At 38.7% G+C, this 26,116-nt stretch overlaps 1 protein-coding gene across 1 annotated transcript; it reads left to right on the top strand.

Annotated features, from left to right (window-relative positions):
* The first annotated feature begins 52 nt into the window (after nucleotides 1-52).
* LOC127425117 (secretagogin-like) lies at nucleotides 53-19,313 on the top strand. Its single transcript, XM_051670772.1, has 11 exons — nucleotides 53-172; nucleotides 277-344; nucleotides 1,042-1,131; nucleotides 7,839-7,928; nucleotides 8,100-8,156; nucleotides 8,244-8,321; nucleotides 13,705-13,760; nucleotides 13,857-13,902; nucleotides 13,984-14,043; nucleotides 18,150-18,218; nucleotides 19,058-19,313. The coding sequence occupies exons 1-11, from the start codon at nucleotides 103-105 to the stop codon at nucleotides 19,184-19,186; spliced, it is 813 nt and encodes a 270-aa protein (XP_051526732.1). The 5' UTR covers nucleotides 53-102; the 3' UTR covers nucleotides 19,187-19,313.
* Nucleotides 19,314-26,116: the final 6,803 nt, after the last annotated feature.

Genomic DNA, 26,116 nt, shown 5'->3' with positions numbered 1-26,116 from the left:
GTGTCTCCAGTGAGCGCGTTCATTATGTGGGTGTAATTATTATTTCGGCTGAGAGGAGACGAGAGGCAGACACCTGCAGCTGCTGTTGTTTTGTTCAGAATCATGGAGACGTCGTTCAGTAATCTCACTGCTGCTGTGTTTCTGCAGGTCTGGACACGGTTTGATCAGAACAGTGAGTTTTCATCCTTTTATTATCATTTATTACAACAGTTATAATAGTAACAGACTGATGTAATGCTTTTATGAGCCTGTAATCTGCTTTTTGTGAAACTGCAGATGATGGATTTATTGACCAAAAGAAACTGGATGAGTTTTTACGCTACATGATGAAAACACTGAAAACTGTAAGTACAGAATGGGATTTACCTGCTTAAATATGTTAATACTATTGATTAACAGTGTAGTAAGTGATCAGAAAGTATTCGGACATTTAAAAATGGATGAATGTCATTACATAAGGATAAAATATAAGCGCAAGTGTCATTTATTTGAAATGAAAATAGCATAAGTACACTTTACAATTTGACCAAAAAAAATAAATATATATATATATATATATATATATATATATATATATATATTGATATTAGCTTTAAAATGATAAAACATACTGTAGGTGTAGTGTTGACATATGAAGACAAAAATCTGGAAACTTAATTAAGAAAATGTCATTACATTACATAATGAATTAGGAAAGCCATTTTTGCTCATTGACTTTTAACCCTATATCAGATATGATACACAACGTTTGACAGCTCTTGTTTTACTCTCTGTTCAAGCTGACGAGCCAAAAAACTTTTTTTTTTTTTTTTATCAAATATTTGTCTTGAAAAGTGTGCTTGTGCTTCTTTCTTTCAAATAAATGACACTTATAATGATATTTGATGTTTGGAGTCACTGTTTATCTCAGCCTTCATGTGTATTTTGTCGGTTTGTTATTTTATTAATTATTCATCGCAAGTGATTTATCTTTTTAATGCATGCTTTAAATCAGACAAAGAGGCATGAAGGTTTATTATCATGTAACTCTTGTTGTTTTAGGGTGATGTGTGTGAGCAGCAGATGCAGAGAGTGACAGAGACGATTCTAATCAGCTGTGACATCACAGACGGACGCCTTCATATGGACGAGGTGAAAACAACATCTGCACACTTTAACAGAGTTCATTACATTTAACAACAATGATGGGAATAAATTAGTTACCTGTTACCAGTCACCTATCATTCCAAACTCGTACAACTTTTACTTAAGTGGAACACAAACGGAGATGTTAAGCAGAATGTTCACGCTGCTCTTTTCATACAGTGAACGCAGACAGTGACCAGGAGCTGTCAAGCTCCATAAAGGACAAAAACAGGATACAATGATCAAAAAAGTATCACAAAAGTAGTGTATTTCAAGACTTCACACAGCAGCTTTTGAAATTTAAGCTATTATTCACTGAAAATCTTCCCTTCCAATGCAACTCTTGAATCTCATTCATGCATGTGCGTTTGCAAACATGCCACATCAAGATGTGTCATAAACTGTCTTTCCATACTTGTATTTTTATGCAACATTTTGGCATATTTATTGCATAACAAATGCTGAATGGAAACACTAAGATGTGAATAAAATCTCAGAAAATGTACTTGCTAGATGTGGATAATTTTTTTATTCGATTATAGAAGACGTGCATTAATTACAACGCAAACACATTTGCTGAATATATTCAGAATTTAAATAGGAATATAGATGCGCATCTAAAAAGTCATGTGGCATTTAATAAAAGAGCCACAGTGTTGGGTCTGGGTATCTCAGCGAGTAAAGACGCTGACTACCACACCTGGAGTCGTGAGTTTTAATCCAGGGCGTGCTGAGTGACTCCAGCCAGGTCTCCTAAGCAACCAAATTGGCCCGGTTGCTAGGGAGGGTAGAGTCACATGGGGTAACCTCCTCGTGGTCGCTATAGTGTGGTTTTCGCTCTCGGTGGGGTGCGTGGTGAGTTGTGCGTGGATGCCGCGGTTAATAGCGTGAAGCCTCCACGAGCTATGTCTCCGCGGTAACACGCTCAACAAGCCACGTGATAAGATGCGCGGATTGACGGTCTCAGACGCGGAGGCAACTGAGATTCGTCCTCCGCCACCTGGATTGAGGCGAGTCACTACGCCACCACGAGGACTTAGAGCGCATTGGGAATTGGGCGTTCCTTTAATGCATACTTCAGGTCTTTAGTGACTCGGGACCTCATTTCACCTGTTGTTTTGTAGTTGTGCCCACACCTCTTTAGTATTCCTCAACCTCTCTCTTCTGAAGAGTGTAAGAAAAACAAAAACAAAAAAATGCAAAATTGCCAAAAATATATATATTTTATAACTGCTTGATTACCAAAAGTATATGGGGTCATTAAAGACCCGAGATATGTAATAGTGTCACTTTTCTTTTCGTGCTTCCATAAATTAAATTTTTATAAATATTTCATATCTATATAACTTTACTATCACAGGATATATATTTCTTTATTTATTTCAAAACAAATGAGTACTTTATTCATATAAATAAATACTATATCACGTTGATTTTCTGTGTGACTTACAGTATATAGTTTTTAGCTACAAATGTTTGCTTCCGTACATCTCTGTGACGTGCGCTCATGAGAGGGATGACGTAAGGTTGTTGGTAAAGTCACGCGTCACGTGGAGGAGGAGTCAGGAAGCGCATCATTGTTTACAATGTTTTTTTTTTTATTCTTATTATTTGGAAATGATTTTTTAAAATTATTTTATATTGTTTTTAAATTGTTTTGGACTGTTTTGGTTTGTGAACGCACAAGTTTCTCTTGTAAAGAATGACGCGCTTCCTGACTCCTCCCCACGTGACGCGTGACCTTAACAGTGAGCTTACGTCATCCCTCTCATGAGCACACGTCACAGAGATGTACGGAAGCGAACATTTGTAGTTAAAAACTATATAAGTTTTGTTTTATTTCTAAAAATAATCAATCGTTTGGGTTCAAAAGAACTTTATTTGTCGACTGGAGTCATGTGGATTATTTTGATGCACCCTAAATATGCATTTTGGACCGTCAAAAAATGGAGGACATTCACTTGCATTGTTTAGAGGAGGAGGCATGGAATGAAATCCTAAAAATCTTAAATTCTGTTTTGATAAAGAAAGAAACTCAGATACATCTTGGATGGCCTGGAGGTGAGTAAATTATCAGCAAATTTTCATTTTTGGATGAACTGTTCCTTTAAGTGACTGAGAAAATACTTATGTGTTGCTCAATATGTGTTTGACAGGCAGTTGCGGCGTGTGGAAGAAATTAATCCTGTTCTAGATTTGTTGCATCTCTTTGAAATATAAAAAATAAAACATCAAAATATATCAGAATATAATCTATTTATATAATTTTTTAATTGTCTTGAAAATATTTAGAAAATTTGCCACTATCTGGGCATTTTGTGATATATGTGCCGTCTATATTATTACAGACCAGAGTATGTAGTAATGTTTGGCGAAATGCATTTAAGGGTTAAACACATGGAATGGAAATGCTGCTTTATTTGCAATTTAAATTTTTTTTTTTTTTTTTTGGAAACATATTTAATGACGCCAAACACCATTGATATCTGCAATGCACCAGGGTGGAATACGCACAGTTGTGGATTGCACACACTCTTCGTTCCGTCCATAAATCTCATTGAAACTTTTCTGAGCAGCTTTCGAGCACCTCGTGTCTGATCTTTCCTCAGGATGACCAAAGAGAATCACATGAGCAAATGTCAGCTCACAGCGCTCTTGTCTCAAGTCAACCATGTTCAAATCATCGATACAGCTGCAGGTCATTGCGTCACCACTACTGAAATAAAATGTATTCATTGCCATTATTCTCCATAAGATAAAATAGTGCTATTTAAAGGTTTACTGCATCATTTTTTCCTCATTTAAAAAGTTTGACTTCTAAAGAAATGAATAGTAATTTTGAAACATACCATGAGCACTCATGTGAGATGAAGAGTTCAGTCAAATAAGCTGTTTTATTCTACATCAGAATCTGAATCATCAGAATCAGCTTTATTGCCAAGTATGTGTTGGTGACAGGAGCTTCCAGTACACAACAATACAAAAACAATACAAAACGGCAGCAAGACATAGATAATAATAAAAAAATAAAAATTATTATACACATATGTACATACACACACACACACACAAACTCACACATACATACACACATACACATACATAGCGCAAATCTAATACAATCTGTTATGTACATTGCAAATTTTTGGCAGAAGAGGTTGGATGTGTTGGATAAATATAAATAGATTAAACTGTGTATTGCACATAGTTATTGCTCAATGGGACAGTTTAACTGTTCATGAGATGGATAGCCTGAGGGAAAATACTGTTCCTGTGCCTGACGGTTCTGGTGCTCAGAGCTCTGAAGCGTCGGCCAGAAGGCAACAGTTCAATAAGGTAATGGGCAGGGTGAGTGGGGTCCAGAGTGATTTTACCAGCCTTTTTCCTCACTCTGGAAGTGTATAGTTCTTGAAGGGGGGTCAGGGGTCAACCAATAATCCTCTCAGCAGTCCGAACTGTCCTTTGTAGTCTTCTGATGTCTGATTTCATAACTGAACCAAACCAGACAGTTACTGAAGTGCAGAGGACAGACTCAGTGACTGCTGAGTAGAGCTGTATCAGCAGCACCTGTGGCAGGTTGAACTTCCTCAACTGACGAAGGAAGTACAACCTCTGCTGGGCCTTTTTCACTGAGTCAATGTGGGTCTCCCACTTCAGGTCCTGTGAGATGGTAGTGCCAGGAACCTGAATGACTCCACTGCTGTCACAGTGCTGTTTAGAATGGTGAGGGGGGTCAGTGTTGGGGGGTTCCTCCTAAAGTCCACAGTCATCTCCACCGTTTTGAGCGTGTTCAGCTCAAGGTTGTTTTGACTGCACCAGATAGCCAGCTGTTCAACCTCCCTTCTGTATGCAGACTCATCATCATCTCGGATGAGGCCGATGACAGCGGTGTCGTCTGCAAACTTCAGGAGCTTGACAGAGGGGTCCTTGGCGATGCAGTCATTGGGAGAAGAATAGTGGGGAGAGCACACATCCCTGGGGGGCACCAGTGCTGATTGTACAGGTGCTGGAAGTGAGTTTCCCCTGCCTCACAAGCTCCGTCAGAAAGCTGGTAATCCACTGACAGATAGACATGGGAACAGAGAGTTGGTGTAATTTATTCTGGAGTATAGCTAGGATGATGGTGTTGAAAGCCAAACTGAAGTCCACAAAAAGGATCCTTGCATATGTCCCTGGTCTGTCCAGATGTTGCAGGATATGATGCAATCCCATGTTGACTGCATCATCCACAGACCTGTTTGCTCGATAAGCAAATTGAAGGGGATCTAGAAAGGGTCCAGTGATGTTCTTCAGGTGGACCAACACCAGTCTCTCAAATGATTTCATGACCACAGACGTCAGGACGACAGGTCTGTAGTCATTAAGTCCTGTGATTTTTGGTTTCTTTGGGACAGGAATAATGATTGAGCGTTTGAAGCAGCATGGGACTTCACACTGCTCCAGTGATCTATTGAAGATCTGTGTGAAGATGGGGGCCAGCTGGTTAGCACAGGATCGAAGACACACTGGTGAGACGCCATCTGGGCCTGAAGCTTTCCTCATCTTTTGTTTCCGAAAGACGCGGCTCACATCATCTTAACAGATCTTAAGTGAAGTTTGAGTAGCAGGAGTGGGGAGGAAGGGGGTTGCAGGAGGTGTTGGTGTTTGTGTGAAGTGTGAGAGTGGGTGTGGGGTGTGAGATTGGGCATTTCAAATCTGCAGTAGAACACATTCAGGTCATCAGCCAGTTGTTGGTCCACCACAGGGTTGGGGGTAGGAGTCCTGTAATTCGTAAGTTGTTTTATGCCACTCCACACTGATGCAGGGTCATTAGCTGAAATTTGTTTTTCAGCTTCTCAGAGTATCTTCTTTTAGCCACTCTGATTTCCTTGTTCAGTGTGTCCCTGGCCTGATTGTACAAGACTTTATCCCCACCCCTGTAAGCATCCTCTTTGGCCTGACGAAGCTGCCTGAGCTCTGCTGTAAACCATGGTTTGTCGTTGTTGAATTTAAATAAGTCCTAGTAGGAATGCACATATCCTCACAGAAACTGATATATGATGTAACAGTATCTGTGAGCTCATCCAGGTCTGTGGCTGCAGCCTCAAAAACCCTCAAATCCCTGCAATCGAAGCAGGCTTGTAGTTCCCGCTCTGCTTCATTGGTCCATCTCTTTACAGTCCTTACTACTGGCTTGGTTGATTTTAATTTCTGCCTGTAGGTTGGAAGAAGATGAACCAGACAGTGATCAGAGAGTCCCAAAGCTGCTCTAGGGACAGAGTGATATGCATCCTTTATTGTTGTGTAGCAGTGATCCAGTATGTTCCTGTCTCTGGTGGGGCATGTAATGTGCTGTTTGTATTTGGGCAGTTCACGTGTGAGATTTGCTTCGTTAAAATCCCCAAGAATAATAATAACTGAGTCCAGGTATTGTTGTTCTGTGTCTGTGATTTGATCAGCCAGCTGTTGCAGCGCCGCATTCAAACACGCGTTTGGTGCAATATACACACTCACCAGAATAAACGAGGAAAACTCCCGCAGTGAGTAGAAAGGCTTACAGTTAATAAAGAGCACTTCCAAATTAGGAAAGCACATCCTCTTTAACGTTGTTACATCTGTACACCAACTTTCACTGATGTAAAAGCATGTTCCACCGCCTCTCGTTTTCCCCGTTAACTCCGCGATGTGATCCGCTCTGAACAGCTGAAAGCCCGGCAGATGTAACGCGCTGTCCGGAATGGCTTCACTCAGCCAGGTTTCTGTGAAGCACAAGGCAGCAGAGGTTGAAAAGTCCTTGTTTGTGCAGGTGAGGAGATGTAGTTCGTCCGTTTTGTTAGGAAGAGAGCGGAGATTCGCAAGAAGAATGCTTGGCAGCGTTGTTCGAAAGCCACGCCGACAGAGATTGACCAGCGCACTGGCTCGACTTCCTTGCCTGCGTCTCCTGAACAACAAAGCTGCGCCTCCAACTAAAATGTCTAGCAAAACGTTTGAATATTCAAAAACCGGGAAAAGACTGTCTGGTATAAGCTGTCGAATGTTCAGCAGTTCATCTCTGGTAAAACTGACTGGAAAAAGATTACTAAACACAGGACAAACAAACAAAAACAACAAAACAATAGGAGCGCTCCACACTGAGGCGGCCATCCGTGGTGCCATCATGATGTCCTTTCCTCTGATGTCCTTTTCTACATGGGACAGGGGCGCCTCATGGGGGCAGCCATGTTAGCATCACATGACCAGCTGAATACTACTCGCTTAATCTCAGTAACATTAATGGATTTAATTAATCCTGGTTTACTGTGCATAGTGAATTTCTACAATGGCATCTGAAACTGAAATTTACTGTGTTTGAATGATGCAGCTTCCGGCCACTAGGTTTCAGTGTAAGTCACTTCCACATACTTTACAAAATTACCGCAATCATTGTTTCGTTGGAAACTTGGCGTCCACAGAACTTTTAAGTTTAAGTCATCTAGTTGATATTGCTTTTCTCTTTTCTTTATTTACATAAGAGGCCTTGAGGAGACTCAATGTAGTCAGAAGATGTTACTTTAATGTTGTAATATTTGGATTAATTCACTGATTCAGGGTTCACTTTCAACCCAAAGATTCACACCCCTATTGTTAATGAGATCTGAAAGCCACAACGAGGAAAAAAACTACTTGTGTCATGACCTATTCCTCTAATCTTTTGTAAAGTTCATGTTCTAGCAGTCTCTCTACCTCTCTCACAGTTGGCCGCCGTGGTTTTGCCTGAGCAGGAAAACTTTTTACTGGTGTTCCATAGAGAAACTCCGCTGGAGAACAGTGTGGAGTTCATGAGGGTGAGAGCGTGATGCAAATATGTGTTGCATTCTCAGATTTGCCACAAGGGGCTAAAGTGAACCTCAGTCTTCTTCTCACATGTGTGTTTGTTTACTTGTTTAGAGTTTCTGCTCATAGATTGAACTAATTTGCTGCACAGTTTGTCTGAGATATTTCGATTCTCTCGGCAGATCTGGCGTTGCTATGACGCTGACAGCAGTGGATACATCTGTGCTGCAGAACTCAAGGTGATGACCGCTGATGTCACTTCCTGTCTGTGTCAGAGTTGGTAGGTTCATGTACTCACATTGCTGTCTCTGTTTTGATGATGTCAGAGTTTCCTGCAGGATTTGTTCCATCAGCACAACAAGCAGATCTCGATGGACAAACTAGAGGAGTACACCGATACCATGGTAATGTCAATCAAAATGCTAGTAGATGGTCTCAGCTGGTTTTTTGATGGGCAATGCTGGTCTGTTACTGGCACAAGCAGACTGACCAGTTGAACCATGATGGGTGACTGTCTAAAACCAGCATGAAAGTGTCCACAACAAACTTTATACTGATAATAACCAGCAATATGATGGTTTTAACTAGGGGTGCACCGATGTATTGGCTGCCTATATTTATCGGCCAATTATTGACCAAATTTTATATAATTTATAATTAATTATCATCACACTTTATAAAAACTCTGCAAATTTAAATGCACAATCCAGAAATAATAATAGCCACAATAAGTTGAAGGGTTGGCACTCCTAGGAGCATGTAATATTTCATTTTTAATATTTCGGGCCTTAAACGGACGTGACAGTTAAAAAAACGTGAAAGCGGCACTTACCTGTAGGCTACATGTTGAGGAAAACCATTCAAAACGCTTTGAAACCTGCAGATTTTGACTTCTGAGAAAATTATATAAACAGTACTGTGCAAAAGTCTTAGGCACTTAAGATGTTTCACAAAAACATTTGTCTTAAGATGGTTATTTATATCTTCAGCTTTAGTGTGTCAATAGGAAATATAAATGTTAGACTCCCAAACATTACTTTTGCAAATAGAAAAGATTAGAAGAACAGGGAGCCCTGCAACATTTACATTTATGCATTTGGCAGATGCTTTTATCCAAAGTGACGTACAGTGCACTTATTACAGGGATAATCCCCCTGGAGCAACCTGGAGTTAAGTGCCTTGCTCAAGGACACAATGGTGATGGCTGTGGGGATTGAACCAGCAACCTTCTGATTACCAGTTATGTGTTTTAGCCCACTATGCCACCACCACTCCACTACTGGATGTAACAGATGTCATGGCCCCCACAAAGCCCCCCACTGAACATCGAGTCAGTCTGAGATTACATAAAGAGACAGAAGAAACTGAGACAGCCTAAATAGATAGAAGAACTGTGGTGAATTCTCCAAGAAGCTTGAATCTGCCAACAACCAAGAAAAACTGTGTCCAGGTGTACCTAGGAGAATTGGTGCTGTTTTAAAGGCAAAGGTGGTCACACCGAATATTGATTTAGCTTTTTTATGTTTACTGGACTTTGTATGACATTAAGTGATAAATGAAAACTATTTATTTCATTATTTTTGAAGATATCCTCTCTATGCAACATTTTTCACAAGTGCCTAAAACATTTGCACAGTATTATATATATTGGAAATCATTTATTGCTAGAACAGTAAAAACGCGTTTGTACCTCTTTATGCATTACAAAATAAAACAGTGATCTGATGACAAAATAAAGTGGCAAAATCGGTATCGGCTTATAGTTTTTTGTTCAAATTGGTATCGGCTTATAGTTTTTTGTTCAAATTGGTATCGGCTTATAGTTTTTTGTTCAAATCGGTATCGGCCTATAGTTTTTTGTTCAAATCGGTATCGGTCAGTAGTTTTTTTGTTCAAATCGGTATCGGTCAGTAGTTTTTTGTTCAAATCGGTATCGGCCTATAGGTTTTTGTTCAAATCGGTATCGGTCAGTAGTTTTTTTGTTCAAATCGGTATCGGTCAGTAGTTTTTTGTTCAAATCGGTATCGGCCTATAGTTTTTTGTTCAAATCGGTATCGGTCAGTAGTTTTTTGTTCAAATCGGTATCGGCCTATAGTTTTTTGTTCAAATCGGTATCGGTCAGTAGTTTTTTGTTCAAATCGGTATCGGCCTATAGTTTTTTGTTCAAATCGGTATCGGTTAGTAGTTTTTTGTTCAAATCGGTATCGGCCTATAGTTTTTTGTTCAAATCGGTATCGGTCAGTAGTTTTTTGTTCAAATCGGTATCGGCTTATAGTTTTTTGTTCAAATCGGTATCGGTCAGTAGTTTTTTGTTCAAATCGGTATCGGTCAGTAGTTTTTTGTTCAAATTGGTATCGGCCTATAGTTTTTTGTTCAAATCGGTATCGGTCAGTAGTTTTTTGTTCAAATCGGTATCGGCTTATAGATTTTTGTTCAAATTGGTATCGGCAGTAGTTTTTTGTTCAAATCGGTATCGGTCAGTAGTATTTTGTTCAAATCGGTATCGGCCTATAGTTTTTTTGTTCAAATCGGTATCGGCTTATAGTTTTTTGTTCAAATCGGTATCGTCAGTAGTTTTTTGTTCAAATCAGTATCGGTCAGTAGTTTTTTGGTTCAAATCGGTATCGTCAGTAGTATTTTGTTCAAATCGGTATCGGCCTATAGTTTTTTTTGTTCAAATCGGTATCGGTCAGTAGTGTTTTGCTCAAATCGGTATCGGCTTATAGTTTTTTGTTCAAATCGGTATCGGTCAGTAGTTTTTTGTTCAAATCGGTATCGGCCTATAGTTTTTTGTTCAAATCGGTATTGGTCAGTAGTTTTTTGTTCAAATCGGTATCGGCTTATAGTTTTTTGTTCAAATCGGTATTGGTCAGTAGTTTTTTGTTCAAATCAGTATCGGCTTATAGTCTTTTGTTCAAATCGGTATCGGCTTATAGTTTTTTGTTCAAATCGGTATCGGGTTATAGTTTTTTGTTCAAATCGGTATCGGGTTATAGTTTTTTGTTCAAATCAGGATCAGTCTATAGTGTTTTGTTCAAATCGATATCGGCTTATAGTTTTTGTTCAAATCGGTATCGGCCTATAGTTTTTTGTTCAAATCGGTATCAGCTTATAGGTTTTTGTTCAAATCGGTATCGGTCAGTAGTTTTTTTGTTCAAATCGGTATCGGTCAGTAGTTTTTTGTTCAAATCGGTATCGGTCAGTAGTTTTTTGTTCAAATCGGTATCGGCCTATAGTTTTTGTTCAAATCGGTATCGGTCAGTAGTTTTTTTGTTCAAATCGGTATCGGTCAGTAGTTTTTTGTTCAAATCGGTATCGGCCTATAGTTTTTTGTTCAAATCGGTATCGGTCAGTAGTTTTTTGTTCAAATCGGTATCGGTTAGTAGTTTTTTGTTCAAATCGGTATCGGCCTATAGTTTTTTGTTCAAATCGGTATCGGTCAGTAGTTTTTTGTTCAAATCGGTATCGGCTTATAGTTTTTTGTTCAAATCGGTATCGGTCAGTAGTTTTTTGTTCAAATCGGTATCGGTCAGTAGTTTTTTGTTCAAATTGGTATCGGCCTATAGTTTTTTGTTCAAATCGGTATCGGTCAGTAGTTTTTTGTTCAAATCGGTATCGGCTTATAGATTTTTGTTCAAATTGGTATCGGCAGTAGTTTTTTGTTCAAATCGGTATCGGTCAGTAGTATTTTGTTCAAATCGGTATCGGCCTATAGTTTTTTTGTTCAAATCGGTATCGGCTTATAGTTTTTTGTTCAAATCGGTATCGTCAGTAGTTTTTTGTTCAAATCAGTATCGGTCAGTAGTTTTTTGGTTCAAATCGGTATCGTCAGTAGTATTTTGTTCTAATCGGTATCGGCCTATAGTTTTTTTTGTTCAAATCGGTATCGGTCAGTAGTGTTTTGCTCAAATCGGTATCGGCTTATAGTTTTTTGTTCAAATCGGTATCGGTCAGTAGTTTTTTGTTCAAATCGGTATCGGCCTATAGTTTTTTGTTCAAATCGGTATTGGTCAGTAGTTTTTTGTTCAAATCGGTATCGGCTTATAGTTTTTTGTTCAAATCGGTATTGGTCAGTAGTTTTTTGTTCAAATCGGTATCGGCTTATAGTCTTTTGTTCAAATCGGTATCGGCTTATAGTTTTTTGTTCAAATCGGTATCGGGTTATAGTTTTTTGTTCAAATCGGTATCGGGTCTATAGTTTTTTGTTCAAATCAGGTATCGGCTCTATAGTGTTTTGTTCAAATTGGTATCGGCTTATAGTTTTTGTTCAAATCGGTATCGGCCTATAGGTTTTTGTTCAAATCGGTATCAGCTTATAGGTTTTTGTTCAAATCGGTATCGCTCAGTAGTATTTTGTTCAAATCGGTATCGGCCTATAGTTTTTTGTTCAAATCGGTATCGGTCTATAGTTTTTTTGTTCAAATTGGTATCGGCTTATAGTTTTTTGTTCAAATCGGTATCGGCTTATAGTTTTTTGTTCAAATCGATGTCGGTCAGTAGTTTTTTGTTCAAATCGGTATCGGCCTATAGTGTTTTGTTCAAACTGGTGTCGGTCAGTAGTTTTTTGTTCAAATCGGTATCGGTCTATAGTGTTTTGTTCAAACTGGTGTCGGTCAGTAGTTTTTTGTTCAAATCGGTATCGGTCTATAGTGTTTTGTTCAAATCGGTATCGGCTTTTTGTTTTTTGTTCAAATCATTATCAGCCTATAGTTTTTGTCCAAATCGGTAATGGCCTATAGTTTTTTGTTCAAATTGGTGTCGGTATCAGCCAAAACTTTACATACCAGTGCGTCCCTAGTTTTAACTAGTCGTGTAAGCTTAACAAGTTTATCTGAGCAAGTAGAGAAACATCTGCAGTTTTGTGTGTCTGTAAATATTAGGCTTGGGATTGATTCCTTTTTTTACGCATTAATAATCGGAAGATTTTCCAGATGTATATTGATGTATATCAGGAATTTTTTTAGATATAAATAGAGCTGCTCATTGCATATAGTCTTTGTCTTTTCAAACATATTTCTCAACAAAACTTTGGTAAAGTGTGATTAGCAGGGTAAATTATAGGGTGTTGCACTCCGGACGCATCTGGCGGATGACATGGCGTGTTTTAAAATTCTTAGCAATTATTTTCTACAAAGGTACACACAGACCACCAACGCTAATGCATCCAAATTCTGCATAAAATCTTGCATAGTTTTCCATTAAATTTGACCCAAATCTTTCTCAAAGGCCATAGATTATTTACTCTATTCATTACTGTGTGATATACTGTTTATATGTATCTTTCATGTAGTCTACACAATGTATTTTCAGTTAAAAGTATGTCTTTTTATGATTTGACAGCTAGAATGAAAGACCTATCCAAGGCTACATACAGAGAAATTGAATAATAAAAGTCGATCAGTTTGTGCAGTTACGCCAGTTTCATACACTAACCTGCAAACTCATCAACGTCACTTCTTGAAGAAGTACAAAAGCCTGCGTAACTTTGGACTGCCATCAGCTCGTAATGTGTGTGCTATTTGTGCATGTCCATGCCGCGACCAGCTTCAGTAAATGTTATATCGCCCTCTTGTGGCCTCCCAACGCTATTACGCCAGACTGTTAAACAGAAGGCCAACTGAGTGAATTGAAAAGCATGCAAATTAGGCTTGTAATTTAAATTTTGGCTTGTTTAAATATATTTATGCCTCCAAATATATTGATAAAATAACGTGCCAATCAATAATCAATACATCAGTATTTGATAACATCCCTAGTAAATATGAATGTTTCTTTTTCCTCTTTCAGATGAGAATGTTTGATAAAAACCAGGACGGTCATTTGGATCTGAATGATTTGGCGAGGTAACACTGACCTCACAAACACTAACACACGTTCATCAAAATCACTCATAACACACTGCAGTCATGACTCTCTCTGCTCGTGTCATGTGTCTGTAGGATTCTGGCGTTGAAAGAGAACTTTCTCTTGAAGTTTGAGATGGAGGTGAGTGTCAGAATTATCAAGAAATCCCGGATTCACTTCTAATGTGTTTGATGTTCATTTTGTTTGGTGTATTTTGTTCAGGCGTGCAGTCATGAGGATCGGAGGAGAGACTTTGAGAAGATATTTGCTCACTATGATGTGGTAAGATGTGCATGGATTCAGACGTGACCACAGCAAGACTTTTGAACCCTCATTTAAACAGTCCCATCAGGATTTCGCAGCACTTTTTCTTGATTGTTGTGGCCCAAATGACTGAATTTGCGGCGACTTTTCTCAAAAAGTGTGGCTTTGCATTTGGCAGACGCTTTTATTTATTCAAAGTGTACATTTTATCAGTTTGTGTGTTCCCTAGGGAATCGACCACATGATCTTGGTATTGCTAGTGCCATGCTCTAGCAGTTGATGCCATTTGTGGCAATTTTTCCTATTGTTTTGCTGTGAAAACTCACATATAATCGTGATATACTGGTGAATTTTTGTCAATGACAGTATAAGGGCAATTACCTGTACACAATAACTGAATATGCAGTTAGCGAGCAAAAAATTATAAATACCATGCAATGCAAGTAAACTTTATTTAGGTCAAAAAAGTAGACTTACAATAAAACTGTAAGCTAAAAACACAAATGATAATTGAATAATTATTCAGTTATAATTATTTAATCACCTGATAGCAATCATTTGATCTAACCCTGATTATTGATCACTTTAACCTTGTGCGACCCGCGTCCACATGCGTGGACGTTGTATTTTGGCTTCGCTATACGTAACGCATAATTTAAATGAATAAAAAATGACTGAGTACTGTTCACAAGATTCTAGACTGTCATTTAAGGGTTAAACTTCTGCCACACCAAGTCACGTGACACAACAGCATGACATTGATTTCCTTGAAGCGCTTCTATGGATGCAGCGCCAACAAAAGTCGACATGTTTGACAGACATGTGACAATGATAATCAGTACATAGATTCAGAATTTATAATGTATCATTTTATTTTAACATGGTTGGCAGTGATTGGATGATGCTGGTCAGTACTTTGAATCTGAATTAATTATGCTAATTTCTGATGTAATGTCTGTAACATCTCAAAAACATGAATAATCAACACTCCTGGAAACATAATAAATAATTTGATGAAATCTGACTTTCTATAGCTTAGAGTTATTTAAAATTTCACAACTTAGTCCCACTGTCCACACATGTGGACATACATTTTTAGGAAAACTATTTGCCCTAGAAATTATTTATTTTTGGCTTGTTTATAAGGTGCTACTAATTACAAATCAAAAAGGAAATGAAAACATGCACACAGTAGTCACGCTCAGGTCTCAGGAGGTTAAATGCACATTTTACTATCTAAAATAAGGATTAGTGAACAAAAGTGAATATTGAAATGCCATGAACGGCACATGTTTTTTGTGTCTCTTTTTCCGGTGTAACATTGCATTATATGAGCACTTCAACTGAACTCAGACCGTCACCGAACCGCACTCAGAATGCCAGCTGTGATGTACACGTGCCATCTTTGGTCCCGTGAAAGTTTAGAAAAGGATTTTGATGGGGGCCTGGGTAGCTCATTGAGTAAAGATGCTGACTATCACCCCTGGAGTCACGAGTTCGAATTCAGGGTGTGCTGAGTGACTCCAGCCAGGTCTCCTAAGCAACCAAATTGGCCCGGTTGCTAGGGAGAGTAGAGTCACATGGGGTAACTCCTCGTGGTCGCTATAATGTGGTTCTCACTCTCGGTGGGGCGCGTGGTGAGTTGTGCGTGGATGCCGCGGAGAATAGTCTGAAGCCTCCACACATGCTAGGTCTCCGCGGTAATGCGCCCAACAAGCCACGTGATAAGATGCGCAGATTGACGGTCTCAGACGCGGAGGCAACTGAGATTCGTCCTCCACCACCCGGATTTAGACGAGTCACTACGCGAGTGCATTGGGAATTGGCCATTCCAAATTGGGGAGAAAAAGGGGTGAAAATCAAAAAAAGAAAAGGATTTTGATAGTGAACACAATAGGACCCCCCTCGAACATCTTGACTCTAAAATACCGGACAACTGGCATCCCGTATAGGACGTTGTCATTTCTGCCACAATATGGGACGTCCCAGCTAATATAGGATAGTTAGCAACCATATATGTGGTGGGGATGATAGAATGGATTCAATGCAAAAGCGATTGAATTTTCAGTCGAAAATGAACATTGAAAAATTCCAGAAATTATACAAAATTGCAAGCTACCGTGAATAATGCAGAGAGTGGTTGAAGTTGCAGTTCGCAAAATCCTGGAGGGACGGAAAAATTAATGCAGCAATAGAGCGCAACAGTTTGGTTCCAGAAGTAAAAATCCCTTTCATTTTCTCCAAAATTGATTTTTAACGATAACTTATAAAAGAGGTTGTTAATTGATGGTATATGCTTCTGTTGAGCGTAATTTCAACTTTCATTTAAAACAAAATCATGTTTAATAGAGTCATTCCTGTTGAAGAACTACATTACCCATAATCCTGAAGAGAGATCCACCAATCACAGAGCTCCGCAGCTCCGCCCACTCCCATAATGCACTGTGAATGCAATCAAGTCACTGCCCTACACTCCCAAACTATTTATATATTTGTATATATCTGAATATTTTGCAATAAACTTAAAATATATTGTTTGATACTTATAATCAACTACTTTAAATTTTATATTTTCCATCATTGTTTTTAATTCAATAAGGAAATTCTCAATGCATCATGGGATTGTAGTTCATTCCCTCATTAAAGACAGTAAGTGCACAGTCTGATTTTCAAATACTTTTTTGTTTCAAATCAAAGTTTGTATTGTTGTGATTCTCCTCAGAGCTGATTTCTTTGATTCGTGACTTACAACTCTTTTATGAAGGGTTTTATGTAATCCCTCTGGAAAAAACGAATGGGAAAAATATTTTCGGGAAAATAATAAATTGTTGCGCTCTATGGCCTAGAGATCAGCTGGCTGAGGACTCAGATCTTACATTGGGCATCATGTGATGATTCAGCACAGTACCAAACAATGTATTCATATTTCTTTCAGCTTGCATAGTTTTGTTTGTTTTCATGATATTCAATGAGTTCATGTCACACAACTGGTCCATGTTGACAAGTCAACAAGCTTCAATTTGTGCCAGAATGATGTAGAGTTTGATTGGATGCACGACCTTTCACGTCAAAAAACAAAAGATATAGAAAGTTCATAAGTCAGTTTATTTTGCTCTTCTAACTATACACATGTATATGGTCCGGTGCACTTTATTACTTGCATTTAGCATTGTTTTTCTATCAGAACAGACCTGTTGAAAATCCCTGAAGCGGAAGTAATGAGGGTTTACACATGTTGGGTCTGACTAAGAGGAAATATCAGTTGTTATTGACAGTCACAGTGTTTGATGAAACTGTTGTTTTTATCCTTGATACTGATGATTACACATGATCGTTTGTAACATGCAGGGTTTTTATACCATATGCATCTGTACTATTTATGCCATTTTTGTGTTGTGTTCAGAAAGTGGACACAAAGCCATTATCTGGATCTGAATTCGGATAGAACTGGATGTGGGTGGAAGTATGTCAAAAGGAAACGCCCATTTTTTTACGTAACTCTATTTTTAGTTTCCATATAGCAAATATGCCATGATTAATTCAGAAAATTGTTTATTCTTTTATTATTATCCTTATTATTATTATTTATTCTTTTTTTGCACGCAGAACAGCACGCCACCCTATTAAATGTATTTAATCGCAGCCTTTTGCGCTTTAACAATCACATAATGTATGATTATATCACAATATTAATGTTCTTTTGACTAAATGTGCAGCTCTGAAGGATCGTGAAATTAGTCTAATGATGTGCATTAGAATCATTGTGATATTCACGATATTGCTTATATCGCCAGCGAAATCATTGTGATGATATCCCAGCCGTACAAGCCCTACACAACATGATTTAAACTTGAGATCACTCCGTGCACATTTTCATTCATAAAGTTTGTACTTCATTCATACTGTTTTCACAGACTCACCATTGCGTTGGCATTTTAGATATGTTTATTTAAAATATCGCTTGTTGTTGGATAATCAGTCTTACAAATATATATTTTTTTATTATTCAGAAGAATTTACTTTAAAGTCATTATTTGTGCTTTTCCGAATAAGGTATTCAGCTTCACGCACATCCCGAGGACATAAATAAATAAAAGTTATTTCTCTCTGTATGAGTGTATTAGAGTAACACTGGCGCTCTGGAGGGGGCAGAGGTCGATGGTTTTGTTAAAGACATGATGGAGCTGGTGAAGGTAAAACACTGCACACTTTATTCCTTAGTCACTCAATCTGATCAAAATCAATCCGATGAGAATTAAAGGATAGTTCACCCAAAAATGAAATTTCTCTCATCATTTACTCACCCTCATGCCATCCCAGATGAGTGTGACTTTCTTTCTTCTGCTGAACACAAATGAAGATTTTTAGAAGAATATTTCAGATCTGTAGGTCCATACAATGCAAGTGAATGGTGACCAGAAGGTCCAAAAGCACATAAAGGCAGCATAAAATAATCCAGTTGTTTAATCCATGTCTCCAGATGTGATATGATAGGTGTGTGTGAGAAAAAGATCAATAATTAAGTCCTATTTTACTATATATCTCCACTTTCACTTTCTTATTCTTTTGTTTTTAGCGATTCACTTTCTTTGTGCATATCACCAGTTTGCCCCCTACTGGGCAGGGAGGAAAATTTCTAGTAAAAAAGGACTTAAATATTGATCTGTTTCTCATCCACAGCTATCATATCACTTCAGAAGACATGGATTAAACCACTGGAGTTTTATGGATTACTTTTATGCTCCTTTATGTGCTTATTAGAGCTTCAAAGTTCTGGTCACCATTCACTTGTATTGTATGGACCTACAGAGATGAAATATTCTCCTAAAAATCTTAACTTGTGTTCTGCAGAAGAAATAAAGTCACACACATCTGGGATAGCATGAGGGTGAGTAAATGATGACAGAATTTTCATGTTAGGGTGAACTGTCCCTTTAAATAATGTTTGAAAATCACAATCATGTAGATGTGCTCACGGTAGTTCATCAGCAGTGGTTGGTTGGTTGTTTTGCGTGTGTTGTGTGTTTTTCAGCCCAGTCTCAGTGGATCAGACCTGGACAAGTTTAAACAGGTTCTGCTGGGTCACTGTGACCTCAACAGAGACGGAAAGATCCAGAAGAACGAGCTGGCGCTGTGTCTGGGGCTCAAACTCAATCCCTGAACCTCAGACTGTCATCCTCATCGCATGACCGGCTCGGAGCTAACGTGACTCATGTGATGTTTGTGTTTATTTATACATGAACAATGACTGACTCTTGTTAATGATGGTATCACTGAATAAATGTGTGTTTCAGCATATTGTGTGTTTCACTGGTTTGGTTTTTCGGTGACTGATGTTTAATGTGCCCTCAGACCCTATATGTGTGTGTGTGTGTGTGTGTTGTGCAGATGTGTGCTCACTCGTGTGTGTGTGATAACTGTAATTAGAGTGTAATGATGGAGTGTGTATGTGTCATTAGAGTTTGTGTCTGTCACTCACACCCACTAAAGGACATCATGAGAAACAGAAAGAGAGATGGGGGTGGGTTATTTGTCAGGTGATACCAGAAGACAGTGATTAGTGATTATAAGTGATTAAAGAGCCGATGAGGGTTTGGATGACTCACACTGAAGTTACAGAGTTTTGAACAGAAGAAACTCTGAAACCCGGAATTTGCCTTCCTAAGGCTTCAATCAAGGGTGTAACTAACCAACCACATATTCAGGATTTATTCATTAAACAATGAAGATCTGTGGTTATGGTGCAAGCTCCAGTTTAGCTGCAGATCAAAGTCCAGAAAACGTGAACAGAACCTGATAATGATTCATATATTCCTTTAATTATCATTTCTAACGCTAACCCTACAATACAACTTTTGCCATTTGTTGGTGGCACACCATCAGCGGCCTGGAGAATAATTCACCCTGAATAATGACTAACAAACTTTAATAGATGTTCAAATAAAACTATGTACAGAGAAACGTTCACATATGAGAATATTTATTTTGACACATTGATCTTTTCCAATTAGAGAGAACTTCCGGCCACATAGAGCGCAACCCAGCACTTTTATAACTGTTTATAAACATAAATTTACATAACTTTTACTTCTGTGTTTATGGACGCGTTGAGTCACGTGTTCAGGGTTTATTTTTCAACTGTTGTAAAAATCACAATGATTTATAGGTCAGAATGAAAGATTTGGTCATTATGTACTGATGTATCTGTCTGTGATTATAACAGTTTGTGTGTTTAGTGCAGAAATGTGTTATTTTAGCAGAACACATGACTGAAATGTCTTGAAATACAGGGGTTTACTAACTAAAAGTACCAAAATTGTATAATAGTCATATGAAGTGGATAATATCATGTTGTGTAGACATGCACCATGGTATTCTTTGAAGTGCCTTGCTGTAACGTGTAAATATCATGGTATATGAATCATATGAATATGATAATTATTTAGTAGCATGGTGTAAATGTAATGTAAATAAGCATGAAATTATCATCTGATAAAACAGTAAAGATAATAAAATTAGAAACTGTCTCTCTTTGTCTGTCTGTCTGCAGATATTGGCATTAATCTGACAGACCCCATGTTTAGATTTACAGTGGAACTCAAAAACATGAAGGTAATTAAACAAAGTAGTTTGCAACCCAGTTTACTTCTGTAACTTAACACATTGCTGAGTGAGATAAACTTCTGGCTAAGATTAGACTTTATCCATCAGGAATTGATTGGACAAATAGGTGGCTGGCACATGAGAGGGCTTGATGATGTCATCCAAAAAGAAAAGATGATTCGGAGGCGGAGCAAGTTATTACGTTTTGATGAAAGACTACGAAGACAAACATTTCGGTTCTTTGGAATAACATGCACTGATTTGTGTGTAAAGAAATAGATTCAACCTTGATTTTACGTCGACTTTGAGACTTGTGTCTCTGCAGAAAAAAATGGGCATTTCCCAGTCAGTGGGCATTTCAAACCGGTATGGGCGTTTTTCAAATTTCAGATTTGCCAACTGTGATTACTAATTTGATTGGATAGTTGAGAAATGCCCATCCTGGTTTGGAAACGCCCACTTATTACTACATTGAGACTCACTACTTTCATTGGATAGTTGAGAAATGCCCATCCTGGTTTGGAAACGCCCACTTATTACTACATTGAGACTCACTACTTTCATTGGATAGTTGAGAAATGCCCATCCTGGTTTGGAAACGCCCACTTATTACTACATTGAGACTCACTAATTTCATTGGATAGTTGAGAAATGTCCATCCTGGTTTGGAAACGCCCACTTATTACTACACCGAGACTCTCTACTTTCATTGGATAGTTGAGAAATGCCCATCCTGGTTTGGAAACGCCCACTTATTACTACATTGAGACTCACTACTTTCATTGGATAGTTGAGAAAGGCCCATCCTGGTTTGGAAACGCCCACTTATTACTACACAGAGACTCACTACTTTCATTGGATATTTGAGAAATGCCCATCCTGGTTTGGAAACGCCCACTTATTACTACACTGAGACTCACTAATTTCATTGGATAGTTGAGAAATGTCCATCCTGGTTTGGAAACGCCCACTTATTACTACACCGAGACTCACTACTTTCATTGGATAGTTGAGAAAGGCCCATCCTGGTTTGGAAACGCCCACTTATTACTACATTGAGACTCACTACTTTCATTGGATAGTTGAGAAATGCCCATCCTGGTTTGGAAACGCCCACTTATTACTACACTGAGACTCACTAATTTCATTGGATAGTTGAGAAAGGCCCATCCTGGTTTGGAAACGCCCACTTATTACTACACCGAGACTCACTACTTTCATTGGATAGTTGAGAAAGGCCCATCCTGGTTTGGAAACGCCCACTTATTACTACACAGAGACTCACTACTTTCATTGGATATTTGAGAAATGCCCATCCTGGTTTGGAAACGCCCACTTATTACTACATTGAGACTCACTAATTTCATTGGATAGTTGAGAAATGCCCATCCTGGTTTGGAAACGCCCACTTATTACTACATTGAGACTCACTACTTTCATTGGATAGTTGAGAAAGGCCCATCCTGGTTTGGAAACGCCCACTTATTACTACATTGAGACTCACTACTTTCATTGGATAGTTGAGAAAGGCCCATCCTGGTTTGGAAACGCCCACTTATTACTACATTGAGACTCACTACTTTCATTGGATAGTTGAGAAACGCCCATCCTGGTTTGGAAACGCCCACTTATTACTACACAGAGACTCACTACTTTCATTGGATAGTTGAGAAATGCCCATCCTGGTTTGGAAACGCCCACTTATTACTACACAGAGACTCACTACTTTCATTGGATAGTTGAGAAATGCCCATCCTGGTTTGGAAACGCCCACTTATTACTACACAGAGACTCACTACTTTCATTGGATAGTTGAGAAATGCCCATCCTGGTTTGGAAACGCCCACTTATTACTACACCGAGACTCACTACTTTCATTAGATAGTTGAGAAACGCCCATCCTGGTTTGGAAACGCCCACTTATTACTACATTGAGACTCACTACTTTCATTGGATAGTTGAGAAATGCCCATCCTGGTTTGGAAACGCCCACTTATTACTACACCGAGACGCTCTACTTTCATTGGATAGTTGAGAAATGCCCATCCTGGTTTGGAAACGCCCACTTATTACTACATTGAGACTCACTACTTTCATTGGATAGTTGAGAAACGCCCATCCTGGTTTGGAAACGCCCACTTATTACTACATTGAGACTCACTACTTTCATTGGATAGTTGAGAAATGCCCATCCTGGTTTGGAAACGCCCACTTATTACTACATTGAGACTCACTACTTTCATTGGATAGTTGAGAAATGCCCATCCTGGTTTGGAAACGCCCACTTATTACTACACAGAGACTCACTACTTTCATTGGATAGTTGAGAAATGCCCATCCTGGTTTGGAAACGCCCACTTATTACTACACTGAGACTCACTACTTTCATTGGATAGTTGAGAAATGCCCATCCTGGTTTGGAAACGCCCACTTATTACTACACCGAGACGCTCTACTTTCATTGGATAGTTGAGAAATGCCCATCCTGGTTTGGAAACGCCCACTTATTACTACACCGAGACTCACTACTTTCATTGGATAGTTGAGAAATGCCCATCCTGGTTTGGAAACGCCCACTTATTACTACACCGAGACTCTCTACTTTCATTGGATAGTTGAGAAATGCCCATCCTGGTTTGGAAACGCCCACTTATTACTACACCGAGACTCTCTACTTTCATTGGATAGTTGAGAAATGCCCATCCTGGTTTGGAAACGCCCACTTATTACTACACAGAGACTCACTACTTTCATTGGATAGTTGAGAAAGGCCCATCCTGGTTTGGAAACGCCCACTTATTACTACACTGAGACTCACTACTTTCATTGGATAGTTGAGAAAGGCCCATCCTGGTTTGGAAACGCCCACTTATTACTACATTGAGACTCCCTACTTTCATTGGATAGTTGAGAAACGCCCATCCTGGTTTGGAAACGCCCACTTATTACTACATTGAGACTCCCTACTTTCATTGGATAGTTGAGAAAGGCCCATCCTGGTTTGGAAAGGCCCACTTATTACTACATTGAGACTCCCTACTTTCATTGGATAGTTGAGAAAGGCCCATCCTGGTTTGGAAACGCCCACTTATTACTACATTGAGACTCCCTACTTTCATTGGATAGTTGAGAAAGGCCCATCCTGGTTTGGAAACGCCCACTTATTACTACACTGAGACTCACTACTTTCATTGGATAGTTGAGAAAGGCCCATCCTGGTTTGGAAACGCCCACTTATTACTACATTGAGACTCCCTACTTTCATTGGATAGTTGAGAAAGGCCCATCCTGGTTTGGAAACGCCAACTTATTACTACATTGAGACTCACTACTTTCATTGGATAGTTGAGAAAGGCCCATCCTGGTTTGGAAACGCCCACTTATTACTACATTGAGACTCTCTACTTTCATTGGATAGTTGAGAAACGCCCATCCTGGTTTGGAAACGCCCACTTATTACTACATTGAGACTCACTACTTTCATTGGATAGTTGAGAAACGCCCATCCTGGTTTGGAAACGCCCACTTATTAATACATTGAGACTCACTACTTTCATTGGATAGTTGAGAAAGGCCCATCCTGGTTTGGAAACGCCCACTTATTACTACATTGAGACTCACTACTTTCATTGGATAGTTGAGAAAGGCCCATCCTGGTTTGGAAACGCCCACTTATTACTACATTGAGACTCACTACTTTCATTGGATAGTTGAGAAAGGCCCATCCTGGTTTGGAAACGCCCACTTATTACTACATTGAGACTCTCTACTTTCATTGGATAGTTGAGAAACGCCCATCCTGGTTTGGAAACGCCCACTTATTACTACACCGAGACTCACTACTTTCATTGGATAGTTGAGAAACGCCCATCCTGGTTTGGAAACGCCCACTTATTACTACATTGAGACTCACTACTTTCATTGGATAGTTGAGAAAGGCCCATCCTGGTTTGGAAACGCCCACTTATTACTACATTGAGACTCACTACTTTCATTGGATAGTTGAGAAAGGCCCATCCTGGTTTGGAAACGCCCACTTATTACTACATTGAGACTCACTACTTTCATTGGATAGTTGAGAAAGGCCCATCCTGGTTTGGAAACGCCCACTTATTACTACATTGAGACTCTCTACTTTCATTGGATAGTTGAGAAACGCCCATCCTGGTTTGGAAACGCCCACTTATTACTACATTGAGACTCACTACTTTCATTGGATAGTTGAGAAACGCCCATCCTGATTTGGAAACGCCCACTTATTAATACATTGAGACTCACTACTTTCATTGGATAGTTGAGAAAGGCCCATCCTGGTTTGGAAACGCCCACTTATTACTACATTGAGACTCACTACTTTCATTGGATAGTTGAGAAAGGCCCATCCTGGTTTGGAAACGCCCACTTATTACTACATTGAGACTCACTACTTTCATTGGATAGTTGAGAAACGCCCATCCTGATTTGGAAACGCCCACTTATTAATACATTGAGACTCACTACTTTCATTGGATAGTTGAGAAAGGCCCATCCTGGTTTGGAAACGCCCACTTATTACTACATTGAGACTCACTACTTTCATTGGATAGTTGAGAAAGGCCCATCCTGGTTTGGAAACGCCCACTTATTACTACATTGAGACTCACTACTTTCATTAGACAGTTGAGAAACATGGGTGCATGGTACATCAAAACAAATATTAAAATATAATCATGAATATATTTACTTTTGTACTTTGTCTCAAAGAACTTGCAAGAAACTGGTAAGTCATCATTTATTTTAATTATTTAAATATGTACATGTTTAAATGTTCAGTTTTGGAATGTTTTCCAGTGGACTTTTTTTAATAATAGCATCAAATGGGCAGATTCAATTCATATCGAATGCATATTATTGGCAAGATAAACTTAAGTGTACATTGCATTATTAGACACTATCCAACAGATACAAAACAAATTTAATGCTGAAGTTTAATTTGCTTGGTCTCTCTCATGCGATTTCGCTTTTGACTTCTGATGACAGTGAGTGTACATTTTTGGCCGATGCGAAAAGATACATCAGCTTGCCCGTATCTCTCCCATACCTGTCTCACCGCTTGCGGGTGAAGTCACCATTCTCTGTACAGTAAATCCGCTCCTGTGTTTATTATGTCATGCGTTGCACATAATGAATAAGCATGCACTGCTCCACACAATCATTTTCTGTGCTAGGATGTGCTGTCGAGTAGAGCGTGTACTTCCTGGAAATTTATACTGTATATGCCAATTTTAACTCAGTTCAAATATATTTATAAAGCACAAATTAAAACAACAGATGTTGACCAAAGTGCTGTACAATACAATAATGTAAAAATAGCAATATAATACACATAGAACACACAAATAATACAGAAATACAAAGCACAACTTCTAGGATTGATTAAAAGCCAAGGTGAAAAAATATGTTTTCAGCTTAGTTTTAAATTCATGTATTGTTGATGCTGATCTAATAT

Source organism: Myxocyprinus asiaticus, chromosome 34 (assembly GCF_019703515.2).
Source record: "Myxocyprinus asiaticus isolate MX2 ecotype Aquarium Trade chromosome 34, UBuf_Myxa_2, whole genome shotgun sequence".
NCBI lineage: Eukaryota > Metazoa > Chordata > Actinopteri > Cypriniformes > Catostomidae > Myxocyprinus > Myxocyprinus asiaticus.
This window is presented reverse-complemented; position numbering and strand designations above follow the sequence as displayed.